At 46.6% G+C, this 18,472-nt stretch overlaps 1 protein-coding gene across 2 annotated transcripts in view; it reads right to left on the bottom strand.

Annotated features, from left to right (window-relative positions):
• The window catches only part of RXRG (retinoid X receptor gamma), a 44,846-nt gene that overhangs the window by 21,217 nt on the left and 5,157 nt on the right, over positions 1–18,472 (bottom strand). Inside the window, exon 2 of one of the 2 annotated variants that reach the window (XM_065893642.1) lies at positions 6,556–6,803. In XM_065893642.1, the coding sequence (XP_065749714.1) occupies positions 6,556–6,803 (248 nt within the window). Of the gene's footprint in view, positions 1–3,186; positions 3,410–6,555; positions 6,804–18,472 lie in introns of those variants that run through there. The other variant, XM_065893652.1, reaches the window with a different exon arrangement.

The raw sequence follows: 18,472 nt of genomic DNA on the forward strand, positions 1-18,472 counted from the left end.
TTCTTCCCCTCTCCCCCTGCTCCCTCCTTTTTATACAAGGCTAAGGCAAGACATCTAGGTCTTATATTCAGTATTTTGTTTTGTTTTGGTGTAATACAGTGGTACTCAACCCCAGATGTACACCTGGGAGCTTTGGAAAAAATTAATTCCAGAGCCCCACATGCAAAAGTGGTCTGAGGGCCAGTATGGGCTAGGAATTCTGAGTGCCTCAAGGAAATAGTTATTAGCACTTAGTTCCACCCCATGAAAGAGATGAACCCCCCAAAAAGAGCCCTCTAGCTAACCATGACTTTGTCTGCAAATCCTCAGATGGATAAGAAAGGTCACGGGAATAAGGAGGAGGACACCGTCACCTCGGGCTCAGGAGACCCTCACCCACCTTCCTCTCCCACTCCCATCTCCAACAGGACCATACCCACCACCTCCAGCCCACAACAATCACAGAACAGTAATTATTGTTCTTGCTACTGTAGGTGCTACCGTCCAAGGAAAGTTTGCTCAACGCTAATTAGCTATTTTAATCCTTACGACAACTCTATGAGGTTTTCCTATTTTTCAGATGAGGAAATTGAGCTGTAAAGTGGTTTATTCTTAAGTTCATTCAGAAATCCTGGGATACAAAAAGGAAGAATACACAGGCACTAACCCAAGAAACTGACCATCCCTGAGATTAAAAGCTGGTTGGGATAATTTAAGAAAGCAAGTGAGATTAGGGAAGATGTCCTGAAGGAAGGAGCATTTGAGCTGGGACTTGACAGCTTTAAAAAACGGGGAGCACAGGGAGATCAGCTTGGTGCTTTGTGACCACCTAGCGGTGTGGGATGGGGAGGGAGGGAGGGAGAGGCAAGAGGGAGGGGATATGGGGATATATGTATACGTATAGCTGATTCACTTTGTTATAAAGCAGAAACTGACACACCACTGTAAAGCAATTATACTCCAATAAAGATGTTAAAAAAGTTAAAAAACGGGCAGGATTTGGATGGGCCAGTGATGGACAAAAAGTTTTGACAACAAAGGCCTGAAGGGAAGCCCAGGTATTTGTGTCCGGTGGATGGATGGGAGACAAGGCTGGAAGGTGGGCTGTACTTGATTGCCCAGCTAAGGAGAGTGGATCTAATCTGAGAGGCAATGAGGAGCCATGAGGTTTCCAGCAGAGAAAAAAGGTCCTCAAAGTATGAGGCAGCAGCATGGGGAAAGACTGAAGGAGAGAGATACCAAGCCTATTGCCCCTGCCCAGGTACCATGTTAGGTGCCTTCCCAGATCTAACAGGTGGGAGCTGGAACCCCGGGCTCCTGGATCTCAGGTCATCATTCCTCCTTCCCCACATTGCCTGTCTCGTGTGGCAGGAGCTCCCCAGACCGCCCCTGCCCTGACTGCTTCCCGCCCCACCTCATTGGCAATGAGCACCCAGAGGAACCAACTTGCTTCTGGCCACTCTCTCCTGGAAGCCTCTCTCCGACACCCCTCCTCTTCCTGAGTTGGGCTGGCATTAGGAGGCAGTGGCTGAGACAGGTGGGTTGATGCCCTCGTCTCCATCAGCCTCTTTGCTGTCTTAGGGTTTGTGTGAGATCAGAGCAATGGTAGATGAGATCGAAGGTGGCCCCCAGAGCTCAAACCCATTAGCTGCATGGTCCCCAGTGCTGCGGCCCCAGCTGTCTTGTTCCATTAGAAGCAGCTCTGCTGAAGTGAGCACTTTAGAGCCGGGATGTACCAGGCGGCCGGCTGCTCCTGAGAGAAACACACTTGGCTGGCCTGTCTTCCATTTGCAGTCCTCTCAGCCAAGGACTGAATGCATCCTAGATGCCCTGGAGCCATCACAGAACATTGGGAGCCACCTTTCTGAGCGGCTTTCAGCCCAAATTATTCCACTCAAGGCAGATACGTGGCCAGACAAGCAGGCTGCAGGCAGGCGCACCTCTTCCAATGAGCGGTCTCCTTAGAGTGGCCTTTCTTTAACCGAGTGAGGGTCTTTGTCAAAAAAAAGTACAGAGCCTGGACCTGCCACTTCCTTGCTGTGTGATCTTGACTGGGTGACTTCATTTAGAGAAGCTGTTTCCTCATCCACAGGCGACAGCAGTGGGTTTTGAGCTCAGAGAGTGTGTATGGCAGGGGTTGGCGAGGTTGAGTAAGAAGCCTTCACGTATCCCACCTCTAGTTCACCAGACCTGTTTTTATTTGACATGTAATGGCTTCCAAACATACTTTCACTTGAAGGAAAGACTTTATGGCTTTTTAAAAAATAATTAAACAGATGATCTTTAAGGTCTGTTCTAGCTCTAACATTTGCAATTCTTATTATCAAAGTATTCTCTGTAAAAATGCAAGCATCTGAAAGGATAATAATTTGGTTATCAAGCACTACCTGGGCAGGAATTATCAGGGACAGAACCCAGGTCAGGCAGCTGGGTCAGGAGAGGAGAAAGAGACGGGAGCCTTCCAAAGGTAGGGCCTGCTTCGGGGTCGAGCCAACAGATATCACACTTACAAAAATGCAGCATTAAACACACACACAGACACACACACACACTCAGAAAAACGTGATCTAGATCATTCTGTCTGAAAGCTGCATAAATATCTTCTCAATTATATATTTGGTGTTTTGGGAAATTGTTCACTCCACTTAGATACTCCCCAGGGAAGGGACTGAGTCTTAAACATTTTTTAGATCTCCAGTGCTTAGTGCAATGAATGATTGTTGAAATGAACTTCTCTAGAACCTTTCAACAACAAAGTACACACACCTGAACCAATGATCACACAGTTGCATAATATATATCACCTAGGTGTATGATATAGCACCTAGGTATAATAATAATATTAATAATACCACCTTATTGCCATAGAGTATCATAAGTGCTTAAGCAGTGATTTTTCAAATCCACATCTCCTTTGATATTCATAAAAAATCCCTGTAGGGTAATCAGGGCAAAATGTGTTACCCCACAATAGAGGAAAGGGAACTGAGATAAATATAAGTTAAAGTGGTTTGCAAAAGTTTACCCCGTCCCTGCCTCCAGAGTATCAGTTCATTTCTCTTTATTCCTCAAGACTGAAAATACAACAAGAATTAAAAAAAAAAAAAGAAGCTCAAATACCGGGAAGACAGAGCACAGAACGAGACACCCCCCCCCCCCCGCTGCCCCCACACTGAGCGCTTCCCTTCACCCTCAAATTGCACTTACCCTAGACCCAGGTCACACAAGGCGCATGTTTCCCGGACAAGTCCCACTCAGCCTCAATCCTGGGCAAGAAAGGCAGGATGCATAGGAATCATCTATGCAGAGTGTCCAGAGTCCAGCTCACCGTGGCTAACACTAAGAGCACTAGATATCATGTGTTATCTAGTTAATTGGGCAAAGTGTCACTGCCGTGTGGCTCCAGAACCCAAGCCCCAACGCTGCTCAGCTTCATCAGTGCTGGCAAGCTTAATATAGCTCCCAAAGCCAAACTTGGCCTTGGCCTCTGCACACAGCCCAGTTGGCCAGGACCAAAGCTTTCAGCTGACCTTTCAACCCCAATCCCTCTGTACAGACATATGGTCCAGGAATAGCGGCCCTGCCACTCACATGGCTGTGAAGCTGAATTTATTGGCCAGGTTTGGCTCAATTAGACTGGAGTGTGGTGGCTAAAAGCAGGCTTGGAGGGCCGGTGCCCTGCCCCTTCCCCACCCACAAGCCCTGACACTGGTCATTACCTCACCCTGTCTTATTTCTTCCTGATACAATGATTGCCATTTGAAACTACCTGGTTTATTCATTTCGTTTTTGTCTGTCTTGCCTGCTACAGTGTAATTGCCATGAAAGTACAGGCTTATTTAGTGCTTTGCCCCGGAACCTAGGACGGTATCAAATAGTGCCTGGTACGGAGTAGATCCTGCTAAATAGTTATTTGAATGAATGTGAATGTCCTTTGCAAAATTTCACTTTTGTCCCAGAACTTCCACCTCTCTTTCTGTCTCTAACCTATTGACTTTGACCTGCCTTCCTGGCATCTGTTCACATGAATGAAAATGGATAAACCAGTCTCTTCAAGTGCCACATTCTAAAGGGTATGGTATCACCAGCTCTGCCGATGACAGTGGGTGAGGGTGGCATAGAGCCATGTTCCTCCCCACCACTGTCTGGTCCCCACTCATCCGAGTGGTTGACATCTGGAACACACAACCGGGAGTTCACAGGGCCCTTTTCCATGCTCCCTTCGGTTCTGCCCCTACACCTTCGACAGCACGTACAACGTTGCAATTTATCTGCGTGATGTGGCACATCCCCCACAAGACTCCTTGGGAGCACCGATTATTCATCTTTTAATCCTTGGCAGGCAACAGGAAGATCCTGGGGTCACTGGTTAAGTCAGAATACACCACAGCAGTGGGCAAACGCAGCATCATAAAGATTGAGTGGGGATGTGGAGATTTGGGGTGTAACCCTGACTCTGCTGTGACTGGTGGTGTGAGGTTGGACACATCACCTGAGCCCACTGAGCCTATGTGGGCTGAAGGACTTAGAACTAGTGGTTCTCAGCTGGGCGGGGGTGGGGCAGTTAGAATCCTCTGCGGGAGTTTTACAACCCACACAAGGGCCAAAATACGGGATAAGGGAGAAATGTGTACTCTGAAAAAGGTCCTACAGGTGAGAGCCATTAGATTACAAATTGGGGTTCAAAGGGTTGGCCAAATGGGACCCACAGAAGTACTCTGCTTGGCCCGTGGAGTACTTAAAGTCTTTGAATTTGAACAGCTTCAGGGTATGAGGGCAGCTTTGTACAGACCGCACCAGGCTCATTCACCTACCTGTGTTACCTGCCTGGCCCCTGGCTCCTGCAATCCCTACACTAGAAGATCGCTAAGGTCTTCTCCAGATTCTCTAATCCATAGATGAAAAAATTACTGAAGTCCTTACCGGCTGTAAAATTCTATGACTCCACATGGCTTTGCTTTCAGACTCTGAGCACATGAAATGTCTTGGAAGGGACTCTAGGGATAGTCTCTGAAGTTCTCTTTGTAGCAGTAAGAAATGCTAACACAGTGGGAGTCCTGCCTCTTCTTAGAACTATAAATTCAAAGGAGGCTACAGGACCTACTAATTCTGCTGCTAGATGTCTTGAGGGACCCTGGTCCAATAGTGAGATACCAGAATAAGGAGAGAGGAGAGTCTGGTAGATAAGATCATTGTTCCTAATTCTTCATATCCTTTGCATTGTGTCTTTGTAGTTCCTCCCAATGAAACAGGCACAAACTATTCCCCTGTCCCACCAATGTTGGAGTTGGTCACACAATTTTCTTAGGCCAATGGGATATTAATGGACATGATGTGAGCAGAGACTTCACTGTATTTTCGTGATTTGGTTTAGACTTTCGCATTCCTGGGAGATACCTTGAGGAAAGCATGCCCCAAGAAGTTGCTGCTTCTTTAGTCTAGGACATGAGGCGCTGATCTGCACCCAGGCTGCAGCCTCGCCCAGCTCACCCACCATCTGAAACAGAGCCTTCCTAGCCAACACATAAACTTGTGAGTAAGAAAAAAATGTGTGTTTTTGTAAACCGTGGCAATATGGGGATTGTTTGTCATGCAGCATCATTACAGCAATAGCTGACCGCTACGAGAAGGAAAGGTTGATAATCTCAGTGTGACATTGCTAGAAGGAAGTACACAGCATCTGGCCATCCTGTAGCTTCCTCAGAGCAACAATGTAGTATCTACCATGGATATACATCCTTGCCTCTGTTGTAGCAAAAGGCACTAGGAATTAAAGTGAGGGTTGTTTTTTTCCCCCCGAGTCTCCATAATCTTTACCTCTATCTCAGAGATAGCATGTAGGTAACACAGTCTGCCTTGCTCTAGATTTATCCGTGTGCCACATCTGCCTATTTGCCCTCTCAAATGTAAGCTCCTGGAGAGCAAAGACCACATCCTGATCATTTCGGTATCCCCTATAGCAGGGGTCCTCATCCGGTGGGGCCCCAGACTGGTACCGGTCCACTGCCTGTTAGGAACCTGGCCGCACAGCAGGAGGTGAGCGGTGGGCGAGTGAGTAAAGCTTCATCTGCCGCTCCCCACTGCTCGCATTACCGCTGAACCATCCCCCCGTTCCCCACCCCTCCCACCCACCGATCCGTGTAAAAATTGTCTTCCACGAAACCTGTCCCTAGTGCCAAAAAGGTTGGGGACTGCTGCCCTATAGCATGTCATAGAGCACTGGGCACTTCACTGACTCAAAAAATACCCAGTATTGAGAAGAATCAAGGGGGTCCACCCCATGGAAGACAAACAGGCCTGAGAGACACTGAAATCACAGCCAGGGCTGAACCATTGAAACCACAGGGGTGGCTCCCTTTCAGCCACAGTTTTCTGGACCGTGAGGCATCATCAGTTCTCTGGGGCTCCTCTGCCTGAGGGCACACTCAATGAAGGCCCTGCAGGAGAGAAGTCTGCAGAGACAACCCAATCCCTTTGCAAGCATGCACTCAGCACCTGCCGAGTGCTGCCTCTGTGCCAGGATGAAACTATTTAGGATGTCTAGAAAGACGTTGGAGTGGACAGACGGACACCTACCTGAGAGCTGGGCGGGGCAACCAAATTGATTCCTGGAGGGGCTGCAAGAGCTCCTGAGGGTGGGCCCATGGCGGAAGTGATGACTCGATATGGAGAGCCCAGGGCATTGAGGGGGGTCCCCACTGCACTCAGAGTCCGTGGGGCACTCACTGGGGTGTCAGTGTAGCTGGGGTGGCTGTCCATGGGCTTCCCTGTGGACAAGGCTGCCGACGGGCTCATGGACGTGGAGCCAGAGTGGCTGGGGGAACCTGTAAGGAGAAGATCAAAGGTGATGAGAAGCTAGGGAAACACAGGGATGGCACACTAGGACAGAGCCCCCTCCTTTTGTTTCCTATATCCTTCCCCTCCTTCCAGCCACACCTGCACACCTGTGAACTCCCGCAGCTAGTAGAATAAAGGCAAGCAAAGAGCAGAGAGGGGAAAGGGCCTGCTGAAATACTCATTGATGTGCCAGTCCTCTGGTGCACCACATGACATTCACCTTGCATTGTGTCAGATCAACAGCCAGGGCCACAGGGGCATAGCCCACATGTCCCCAGGCCTGAGTGACTGTGACCTGAGCCAGCCAGACAGGGAAGGTGAGTCAATACCAAACCCCCAGTTGGGGGATGGAGTGAGCAGGTGTCCAGGCTGCTCCAGAATTCCCTGCCTCAAATTCCTATTGCTCTGAGAACTGGGGCAGGGCTGAACCTATAAAGTCGGGAGAAATTCATTCATTCATATGTAACGAACATCTATTAAGGTGCAGGAACTACATCAGGTGCTAGGGATTCAGAACCGAAGGGAACACAGTTCCTGCTGTCGGAAACACAATCCATAATGACCATGGGGAAGGCAGAGGCTCTTATCATGCCCTTGACTGCCAGTAGCTTTTGCAGCTTTATGTCCATAAGGTTCCTGTCCCCCCAGTCTCTTGGAAGGTTAATCACTGCTCACGGAAGAAGACTCAGGACGCTTGGGCATGGCTCAATGGCCACAGAGGCCCAGGAAGCGCAGCCAGTCCTGCCCAGAGTGTTTCTGCCTCCGGGGATAGGGAGCTGTGGCCACAAGTGTTTATGAAATGGGCTCTGGGCAGATGGCACCTGGTACCATTTTCCCCAGATAAGTTGAGCCCAAGTTTAGCTGCAACTCAAGATGAAAGAAAAGAAGGGTGCCCCACTGCCATCTCAGGAGCTTGGCATGCAACATTCTCTCCAGAAGAGAGGAGCTGTGAGCCTGAGGGTCTGCAACAGCAGAGGAGAGATTGGGAAAATAACAGAGAAGCCCACCCTAAATCACAGTGCCACTGCCCTGTGTGGTTGGCATTGCAAGAACAGATTCAAAGAAACCATGTGTTAGGCCCCACCACGGCACCCATGCTGTCCTCGTGGATGGGACATGAAAGGATTAAGGGGAGAGGTGGTCAGTAAGCATGGTTTGCTGGAGAAACCATCCAATTCTCTCCCCTTCCTACTGGAGCCCAACACCATGCCAGGCAGATAGGATGCTGAAGGGAGTAAGTCACGTGCCTGACCTTAGGTGGTTCACTGTTGGTTCAAGGAATATCCCTTGAGTGCCTTCTACATGCAGAGAAGGCACTGCATGTCTTAAGCCTTTCGGAGACGTCAGTAGCACTGAGCGTAGTATTAGGAACAGAATTTAGGGAGGGAGGTGCTCTCTTCACATTCTGGAGGGAAGCGTGGAGCATCAGAGGTATAACTGCAGCTATTCTTAATCATAAATGTCCCACTAGAAAAATGTCAACCTGGAGTTGCCCTTGGAGCATTTGCTAACTTAGTTAAGGTCTACTTATGGAGAGAACAGTCACTCTCATGTCTGAGGAGTCTGTGCCCTTCTAGTGATTCTACCTAGGAGTTTCAGTCTATCAGGTGTCTTGTCTCATAAACAGATGAATCCCAATCATGATCTTTTAAGTACCACAACTGAGGTGAACCAAATGCTCTGGGTCCACAGAGTAGTGGTAAAGGGGTTTAAATGAACAAGTGAGACACTTCTTATGTGTCCTGAATAGGCAATTTCCATACATTAACTCATTTTATCCTGATAATAGGCCTATGAGTATCATCTCAGCCTTTTTTTTTTTTTTTTTTTCTTTTTTGCGGTACGCGGTCCTCTCACTGTTGTGGCCTCTCCCGTTGCGGAGCACAGGCTCCGGATGCGCAGGCTCAGCGGCCATGGCTCACGGGCCCATCCGCTCGGCGGCATGTGGGACCCTCCCAGACCGGGGCACGAACCCACGTCCCCTGCATCAGCAGGCGGACTCTCAACCACTGCGCCACCAGGGAAGCCCCTCATCTCAACCTTTTACAGATGAGACCACTTAGGCTCAGTCTCACCCCCATGCTGCTCCCAGTTCTGGGATGACTTATCCCCACCTCCTTTGTCTAGCAAGTTCTGATTCATCTTTCAAGGTCTAACTCAAGTATCACCTCCTCCAGGAAGTCTTCCCTGGTATTCCTACTCTGGTTTAATGCCCTTTTCTGTCTTGTAAGTAACAGCTTGTGTATTTCCTTGTATTTTCCACTAAATTGAGAGGGGGGAAAAGTGTCTGTTTATGTCTCCTCACCACTAGCACTGTACCGGCATTAGCCGGGAAGTAAGCGGCAGAGCCTGGATTCAAACTGTCAATCTGAAGCCCGTGCTCTCTCCTGTGTGCTCTGTCAAGGATAGTAGAGATGATTCAGAGAGCCATCATATCACAAAGTACAAGGTAACTCAATTATGAAATGATCTCTTGCTGAAAGTTCATCTGAAGAAGAGAGAAGGGGGCACCTTCCAAGAACTCAAGACAGAAAAAACAAAAATCTTCCCAGACGGTCACTGATTAGAAAGAACAATTTTAGACTCTTCTGAGGCGCTGGAAGTCTGTGACATTTAAAGAGGCCAATGTACACCTTGAGCCTGTTACTAAGATAACATGTGACAGGTGAGTTAGGAGCCAGCCCGACTTGATGGGCAAGGAGCCGTGAACTCGGCAGGGATGACAGCTGTCCTTCCCCACAGCCAAGCCATCTGAGGGAAACCGACTTTCCCTTCCAGCGTCGGCTTTCCAAAAATGGACCAAAGGGCCCTGCATATTCTGTTTTAATTGGATCTCAGAAACTATGCCTTTCATTTCTATATCCCCAAGGTAAAGCCCAGTGCCTTACACCAGGCTCAGAGCTATGGGACAGACAGGAACAAGATTTTCTTTCACACATTCATCAACCTGAGAGTTCCCAAGGTGTGGAAACTGCAACACCAGTGGTAAGGGACATTTTAGGTCGTATTTTAAGCGGTATGTAGGCAAACCTTTTGAAAATATTAATAGTTTTAAATTCATTTTCACTGTCTCTTATTTACAGCAAGTGACTCTGCTTCCGTTTTTTATATAAAATGATGTTCCTCAAAATTGCTATTTAAGTTTTCAAAAGAAAAGTAAATTGACCTCAGAACACTTCTAAGTACAAGAACACATGTTCGATATCATGAAAATAGTATGCAAAGGTATGATGTTTAAGAAACATGAACTGTGCAAAATATAAAAATATGGACTTGGGGAAATTCACAAATTGCTTCCAGAATAAAATGGTATGTGAGAGAGATTTAAAAGTACATTGTTTTTATTATATTTAATAATAATATAAATTAAGACAATCAGAATACGGCTTGACTACTCAGTGATGACAATGGTATATTGCTGAGATAGAATTAAACACAGTTAAAGTTTGATTTACAATGGCCTTTAAAATGTGGTTTGTTTCTGTTGAGTCAATGACCCAGAAGAGATGGGCTACTTTATAACCGTATTTTTTAAAGTAAAATTCCAAAAGACAAATACATCTTACACAAATGCATTTTGGTTCTTTGCCTCTCACAATGACCCAGCGTTTCTTAGAAATAACAGCCTTGCTTTTAGAAAAGGTGGAAAACAATGCCTATGATGACAAAAGTGTTTCTCAATGGAAAATTAATCCATTCTCCCAAATAGACTCTAAAGCATACCCGTCCATGACACTTTTATCAGCCTCTTTTGCTCTCACTCCTTTTTTTTTCATAGCCATGTGGGAATTACAGCTAGCACAAGTTTTCCAGAAACCTGGGTTCTAGTCCAAATCCGAGGTCAGGTTTTTCTCTAATGCTTCTCCCTGGCTCCTCTGCAGAGGCTGGGAGCCCAATTCTCCAGCCTCTGCAGCCCATCAGCCTTGCTCGCTCCCTGACCACACACCCTCCTGATCCCTGTCAGCCTCTCACACCATGCCCACTGTCAGATGCCCGGGAAATACACAAAATCCGTACTCTGCAGAGTTCACTCTCTTAGCATAGCCATGATTTTTATAGAAATTAACTTATTTGATGGAGAGGACTTTCTCAGGGGCTTCTCTTCTCTCCTGGCGACATACTGAAGAAACGCCTTTCGTATTCCCGGGCCTTATTCTCCCCAGTAAGGAGCCAGCACCCATTGGCTTCTAAGATCCCTTCCAGTGCTGTTCCATGCACATTGAGGTAGGTAGCATATGGCTCACTGGCATCTAAAAGAAGTGCAGGTGGTGGTCTGGCATGGTCTGAGTCTGGACCACTTGCTGAGGGGCCCCTGTCATCATCAGCTGGACCATGTTAGCCCTTCAGGCTGTTTGGGATTCCAGATTGCACTTTGAGATGCTGCTGGTGTCACCAGGAAGCAAAGCTCTTTGGAAATCTGCAGGGTGCATACACTCTATTGATTTCCGAAGCCTGTGTGTGCATTGTATGGGCATTAGGGGTGCAGTCTATATGGAATACAAGCCTCTGAAGCCCAAAAGTCCTAGGTTGGATTGAGGTTGTACCACTTTCCAGTCATATAAACTTGAGCCAGGAACTGGACCTCTCTCATCCACAGTTTCCTCAGCCATAAATGGAGACGTGCATACGTATCTCAGGGGTGCTAAGAGCATCTGAGACGACTGGCCCAGTGGTAGCAGCTGCAATTTCTTACCATACTGTAAAAGTGGTGAGGGAGACCTGAGTCTGGCTTGAATACCATTGTAGAAGATTATGTAAGTAAAGGGTTTAACCCAAGCCATGTCAATAGTAAGTGCTCTGTTAAGGATTGTCACTACCATACACTAGTACGTACATACCAGTTGTTTATAGTATTAGTCACTCCTCTGAGCACAGAGTGCCCCTCCATTATCCCAGCCACCCCAACCCTTCCCCTAGGACCCTCCAGATCCCCCCAGAATCCATCCCAGCACAAAGATATCCTCCATGCTAACTTCCATTCTGAGTACCTGGTGACCTACTGCCTGTCACATATTTTAGATTTCACCACGATTATCATTGTGGTATCTAGCACTGTGCCTGGAACATGCTAGATGCTCAAAAAATATTTGTTGCCTAATCAATGAATGGAATAGACTTTTTGGTTAATTAGTGTATACAACTATATATAGAGTTCATCAATGGATATTATTTGCATAAGAAATCTATGTCTCTGATTGTTTACCAAACCCAAAATCCCTGCAATCTCTAGACAACAAATTGCATGTGTGTGTTGAGGGGGTACTTATTGAGAAAGAGAAGCCCAGGTACTTAGAACTACAGAATTCTTACCAAGGCAAGGAAGTTGCTTAGCAACCTTATCCTCAGCCAATCAACGTAAAATGTTAAGCATGAGTCTTTCTAATTGGCTAGACAAGAGAACAAATGGCTTGGTGCTTCCACCCCTTTACTGCTGTACCTGGGTAGAGAATTCACTGTCCCAGCTTCAGGATGGAATGGAAACTTATGATGAATCATTGATAATGGTTAATACCCATCCACAGGGAAGGGGACAGAGGCAAAGACTTGCTATTTCTAAGAGTCAGAACTCTCCATTTGAAGTCCAGGGAACATCACAGGGCCCTACCCCACTCTACTCTCTGTCACGGTGGGCACAATCTCACACTCAATCTGCCTCCTTTTCTCCAATGGAGGAACGTAGTACATAAGCCTAAGAATCACAGAATATTCAGAAACCTGGCCTGTTCTTCTTAGTTGAAGGGAAACTTGCTCACACACCCTTTCCCAGCTTGGCTTGTAATACACAGACAGGCTGCAAGAGAGGTAGGCCAGGGTCTGCCATATGAAGACACTTAATTGACAAATTTTATCTCCTCTACTGAGTAACAACAACAGATAATATTTATTAAGCAATTGCCATGAGCCAGACATGGTTCTAAACACTTTACAGATATTGACTCATTTCATCCCTACAAATCCCTTTGAGGTTACCAACTCTCACCCCTATTGTACAAATGCAAAAACTGGGGGACAGAGAAATTAAATAACTTGCCCAAGAGAACATGGCTAGTAAATTATACAAGTGGTATTTGATTCTAGGGGAAAAGCAGCAGACCTGGATTTTAATCCCAGCCCCACCATATACTATACTAGCTGTGCAGCGACTTATAGCAGTTACTCAGGACCACTCTTCCATCAAGCCTCCCTGGGCCCAATTTCTGTCCCCAACTCTGCCCTTCCTAACCCGACTCATGGCCCCTCTCAGGACTTTGACCTGGTACTTTCCTTTTTTTTTTTTTTTTTTAATTTTTATTGGAGTATAGTTGACTTACAATGTTGTGTTAGTTTCAGGTGTATAGCAAAGTGAATCAGTTGTACATATACATATATCCCCTCTTTTTTAGATCCTTTTCCCGTATAGGTCATTACAGAGTATTGACTAGAGTTCCCTGCGCTATACAGTAGGTCCTTATTAGTTATCTATTTTATATACAGTAGTGTGTAGATGACCTGGCACTTTCTGACTAGAACACTTCCCATCTGCCTCCAGCCTCTCACATCAAACACAAGCTCTGGTTTCCTTCATCAGGGGTCCCAGCTCAGCCTAACCTTTTCCTCCCTCTTTCTTCCACAGAAGGGATACTCAGATGGCAGGGGCTGTCTAATATGCATTTCTTATATTTAAACTGCTGTGGCATTTTCAAAACCCTTTCACACACACATCAGAGCCGCACGGCCACCCTGAGACCGGACGGGAAGGTATTTTACAGGCACTGAGCTCCACATTTTAACAGATGTGGACACCAAGATATTAGTTCTCAGGGAGTGAGAAGAAGTAGAGGCTGCATCTCTTAACAGGAAGCTTTCTCTGCTACCAATGTCCTTTCTGGCTTTCTTGATGGGGAAAATGAAGAAACGTGATGGAAGTGGCTAGCGAGCTGTGGGAGAAGAGGCACTCCTTCTGCCCCCGAGGCTCAGCCCCCTTGGCCTCTCAGCAGGAATAAGAGAACACAGCAGCTGATAGGCTGACACGGCTGTGTGCAGCCCTGGCCAACTGGCCAGCCTTTCTGGGCTCACACAGTGTAGCTCTGCCTGATTCCTGCAGTCCCCAAAGGAGAGCTGGCTGGCTGTTCAGGGTAGGGGCTGGAGGTTGCTTCTTCTAGTGCCGGGAGAAGGGGGAGGGGGAGATTGGCATCCTCCACTCCCCCCTCCATCCCTCCCTTCTCCCTCCACCCCCACCCCCTCCCCTAAAGCCTGTAATGATGGAGGTAGCGAAAAGCAGGCAAAGATTGATAATCAGCCTCATTATTACCAGCATTATATATAATTATAGCAAAACCTCACTCATTTGGATCAATTGAGAGAGAAATCAGTCTAAATTCATGACAAGTTGGCAGATTACTTTTAAATTACGATTTTAATACTTCTAAGTAACACACGTGAAGAGTTTGTGCTTCAAGTACCACAAGCTAATGGTTATTAAGTGGGGATTTTATAAAATCTGCTTTAAAAGACTCTTTTGTAATTAACACTCCGTTAATATGCTAATGAGGTTCCCACTATGCTTGCTTTTTATTATTTTTTTTTTTTATTTTTTTTCTTTTTTAAATGGTACCGTTACTTTTTAATTTTATTTATTTACTTTTGGCTGTGTTGGGTCTTCGTTTCTGTGCGAGGGCTTTCTCTAGTTGTGGCGAGCGGGGGCCACTCTTCATCGCGGTGCGGAGGCCTCTCACTATCGCGGCCTCTCTTGTTGCGGAGCACAGGCTCCAGACGCGCAGGCTCAGTAGTTGTGGCTCACGGGCCTAGTTGCTCCGTGGCGTGTGGGATCCTCCCAGACCAGGGCTTGAACCCGTGTCCCCTGCATTGGCAGGCGGACTCTCAACCACTGCGCCACCAGGGAAGCCCTATGCTTGCTTTTTAAATTGCTCGAAAAACGATGTAACGTAAAGAGGCTCAACGCTTCTACAATCTTAGTTGCATAACAAACGTTTTTTGTTATTTTTTCATGAATGAGCAAATACAGACTAGCTCCTGCCATGATCAGTTTAATCACCATTCCAAATTAATTCTGTCATAAATTAATAAGGCCATATTGTTTTGGGGTAGAAACCAGACTTTCAGGACTTGAAGAACCACCTTATTTTATAGAAGAGAAACTAATCCCAGAGAAGTTGCATGACTAGGTCGAGGCCACACAGGACAAAAACACTGGGTCTTCTTCTCCCAGGCCCAAGCTTATTCCATCCACTACATACCGCCTTACATTCATAAAACTCTTTATAATTATCTGCTGTGTATTTCCATATCAATTATTGGTTCCGTCAGTCAAAAAATATTTGTTGAGCGCCTACTGTGTGCCAGGCTCTGTGCTAGGCACCACGGATATAGCAGTCCCTTGGAGGCCACTGTCTGTTCCATTCAAGCTTCAAACTGACTCAGAAGAGTTGAAAGGGCAGAAATTATCCCCATTGGGCAGATTAGAAAACTGAGGTTCAGAATGATAAAGTGACATTTTCAAGTGCTTATTGTGAATTACTAGAGACCTAGAATCTGAGTCTGGCATTATTTCTGTCAACCTTCCTACATGTAATTAATGGCATTTGGCCGGCAAACCAGCCTTCCCACCCAGGACCAAATTTGAACTTCTCTGGTACAGATGGATATTGTGCCATCCCTAACACATTCGAGGCACCAGGGGGTACTGGAGCAGGGTCTCCACCAACCAGGACAGGCTGTCTGACCCTTTAAACAAGTTCCATGCACTGATACACCATGTACCAGCCCATCCACCAAGACAAACGCCAGGAAGTGCTCCAGGCATTTGCTGAGGGTGCCCCCCTCTCACCCCTTGTTCCTGAAGTACTTGAACACTAATTCTGCCCACACCCAGGTCTTGAATCCATGACCTCAATCCCTTTCTCTGTCTATATAGGCTTCTTGTACATATATGCTCTCCCTAGCCTCTCAATATGGACTGTCTTCTAAAGACAGCAGTTGTCTTAAAATACAGCCAACCATATCCCTAGTGCAATGTTACCATTGGGTAATGGACATGGTATTATTTGTTCTCAGGTTCCAGGTACCTAAATTCCTTGAATCTATTCACTTAACTTCAGCCCCAAGAAATGTTTCCAGGAATAATTCATCTCTAACTGTTCTGCAGACTTCAGAGCTTGTAACTGGTTTATATACTCCTTCAGGGCAGAGGATGGGTCTTAGTTCTCGGTGTCCCACACAATTCTTGCACAAGCCAGATGCTGAGACAAGGTGTGCCAAATGAATGATTGACGGGCATTCCCGGAGCAGTCTGGATATACTTGCCCTCCTGAAGATCTCTAACCTTTGCTCTGCTCCCCATGTCACTGGGGCTGAGAAAACATAGGTACCGTGAGCCCCAAGCCTTCCAAGAGACTGCTTCCTCATGACACTAGTGACCAGCCAGCCGAAGGAGGGACAAAAGAGATGCTGAGTCACAGAAATGAAACCCAGGCAACCAGCCTAGAAGAAACAGCCCAACATATTTATTAAGCACTTTCTTTGCCGCTCCTCTTTTTGTAAATGCTTTTTTAACCAAAGATCACAAGCTTTTCCATTTTTTAAGTTCAGATGCTGAATTCTGAAATCCCATCAGGAATTTGAGTTTGGTCTTGAACCTAGAAACGCTTGCTCTCTCCCTCACCCCTTTCTCAGTTACAGTATCTGATAAAGGGAACCAAGGGCCCCAGGGTATGCGAACTGAAATTGAGGAAACTCAGGGGGACATGACTCGTTAAGGACACTGGCCTGGGGCGAAGGTATCCTGAAGATTATAGGGATGGGAGGTCCCAGGTCACTGCTCTGTTTCTGCCGGATCTCATGAGTGTCTGCCCTGGAATAACTCGTTAAAATACAATTTTCTGTAACTGGCACAGAATCGATGTCTTCTTTACTTCATTTTGTCAGCCTCTCCTACTGCACAGTCTGACACTTTAAGAACAGGCATACCCCCTCTAAGAAAAACCTACATATAAAATTTTAGCTGAACTTACTACCATAGTCTCCAACTTTTCTGAAGCAGGAAAGAGAAATGAACTTTTACTGTGTGTTTACAATTATCCAGGCTTTATTTTATTGAACCCCTATACTGTGGAAAGTTAACCCTGACCCTGTGTAGTTGGTAGTACTGCTATTTTACCAACGTGTTGGGGGAGGGCTCTCTGTGGCTTAGCCTCCCTCTACTCTTCTTTCTGCCACCCCAGGTGGCTCCCGAGGGGACTCAGGGGAACCCAGTTTGAAGACCATAAACAGCCACAGGTCCTGGGCAAGACCCACCTGCTTTCCCAAGTGTCCTCATCTGTAACTGAGGGCTCAGAACAGATGAGCAACAAGTCCTTTTTCTAGCTTTAAAGATTGACCCAGCAATCCTACTACTGGGCATATACCCTGAGAAAACCATGATTCAAAAAGAGTCATGTACCAAAATGTTCACTGCAGCTCTATTTACAATAGCCCGGAGATGGAAACAACCTAAGTGCCCATCATCGGATGAATGGATAAAGAAGATGTGGCACATATATACAATGGAATATTACTCAGCCATAAAAAGAAACGAAATTGAGCTATTTGTAATGAGGTGGATAGACCTAGAGTCTGTCATACAGAGTGAAGTAAGTCAGAAGGAGAAAGACAAATACCGTATGCTAACACATATATATGGAATTTAAGAAAAAACAATGTCGAAGAGCTTAGGGGCAGGACAGGAATAAAGACGCAGACCCAGAGAACGGACTTGAGGATATAGGGAGGGGGAAGGGTGAGCTGTGACAAAGTGAGAGAGTGACATGGACATATATACACTACCAAACGTAAAATAATTAGCTAGTGGGAAGCAGCCGCATAGCACAGGGATATCAGCTCGGTGCTTTGTGACCGCCTGGGGGGGTGGGATAGGGAGGGTGGGAGGGAGGCAGACGCAAGAGGGAAGAGATATGGGAACATATGTATATGTATAACTGATTCACTTTGTTATAGAGCAGAAACTAACACACCATTGTAAAGCAATTATACCCCAATAAAGATGTTAAAAAAAAAAAAAGATTCAGCTCTTGCAGGGAAGGGAAGGGGTGCAGGGAAGTTATTTAGAGGTAGTGCTGTTAATCACGCTAACTGGGGGACAATCAGAAACAGTAAAGAAACTTCTCTGGAATGATCCCCTAGGGGTTGGCAAACATACTCAACAGGGCACATCCCTGTGCATTAGCTTATGCGTTTGACCACAGCTGCTTCCCCATCACAACAGAAGATCTGAGCAGTTGTGGAAGACACTATAGCCAGCCAAGACTAAAATGTTTACTATCTGGCCCTGTAGAGAAGTTTGCCAACCTCCGCCCTAGAATACAAAATCAAGTTCCATGATTAAAATCAAGTGAGGTTCACCTGGAAATTGCACAGGCTCCGGACGCGCAGGCTCGGCGGCCATGGCTCACGGGCCAGCCGCTCCGCGGCATGTGGGATCTTCCCGGACCAGGGCACGAACCCGTGTCCCCTGCATCGGCAGGCGGACCCTCAACCACTGCGCCACCAGGGAAGCCCTGGAAATTTTTTTGACCTTTGTCTTATTAGCACCTTTGAGGGCTCAGTCCCCTGCCCCCACCCCTGTCATTTTATTCATCTGCTGCAAGTATGCATATTCAAG

Source organism: Phocoena phocoena, chromosome 1 (genome assembly GCF_963924675.1).
Source record: "Phocoena phocoena chromosome 1, mPhoPho1.1, whole genome shotgun sequence".
NCBI classification, from domain to species: Eukaryota; Metazoa; Chordata; class Mammalia; order Artiodactyla; family Phocoenidae; genus Phocoena; species Phocoena phocoena.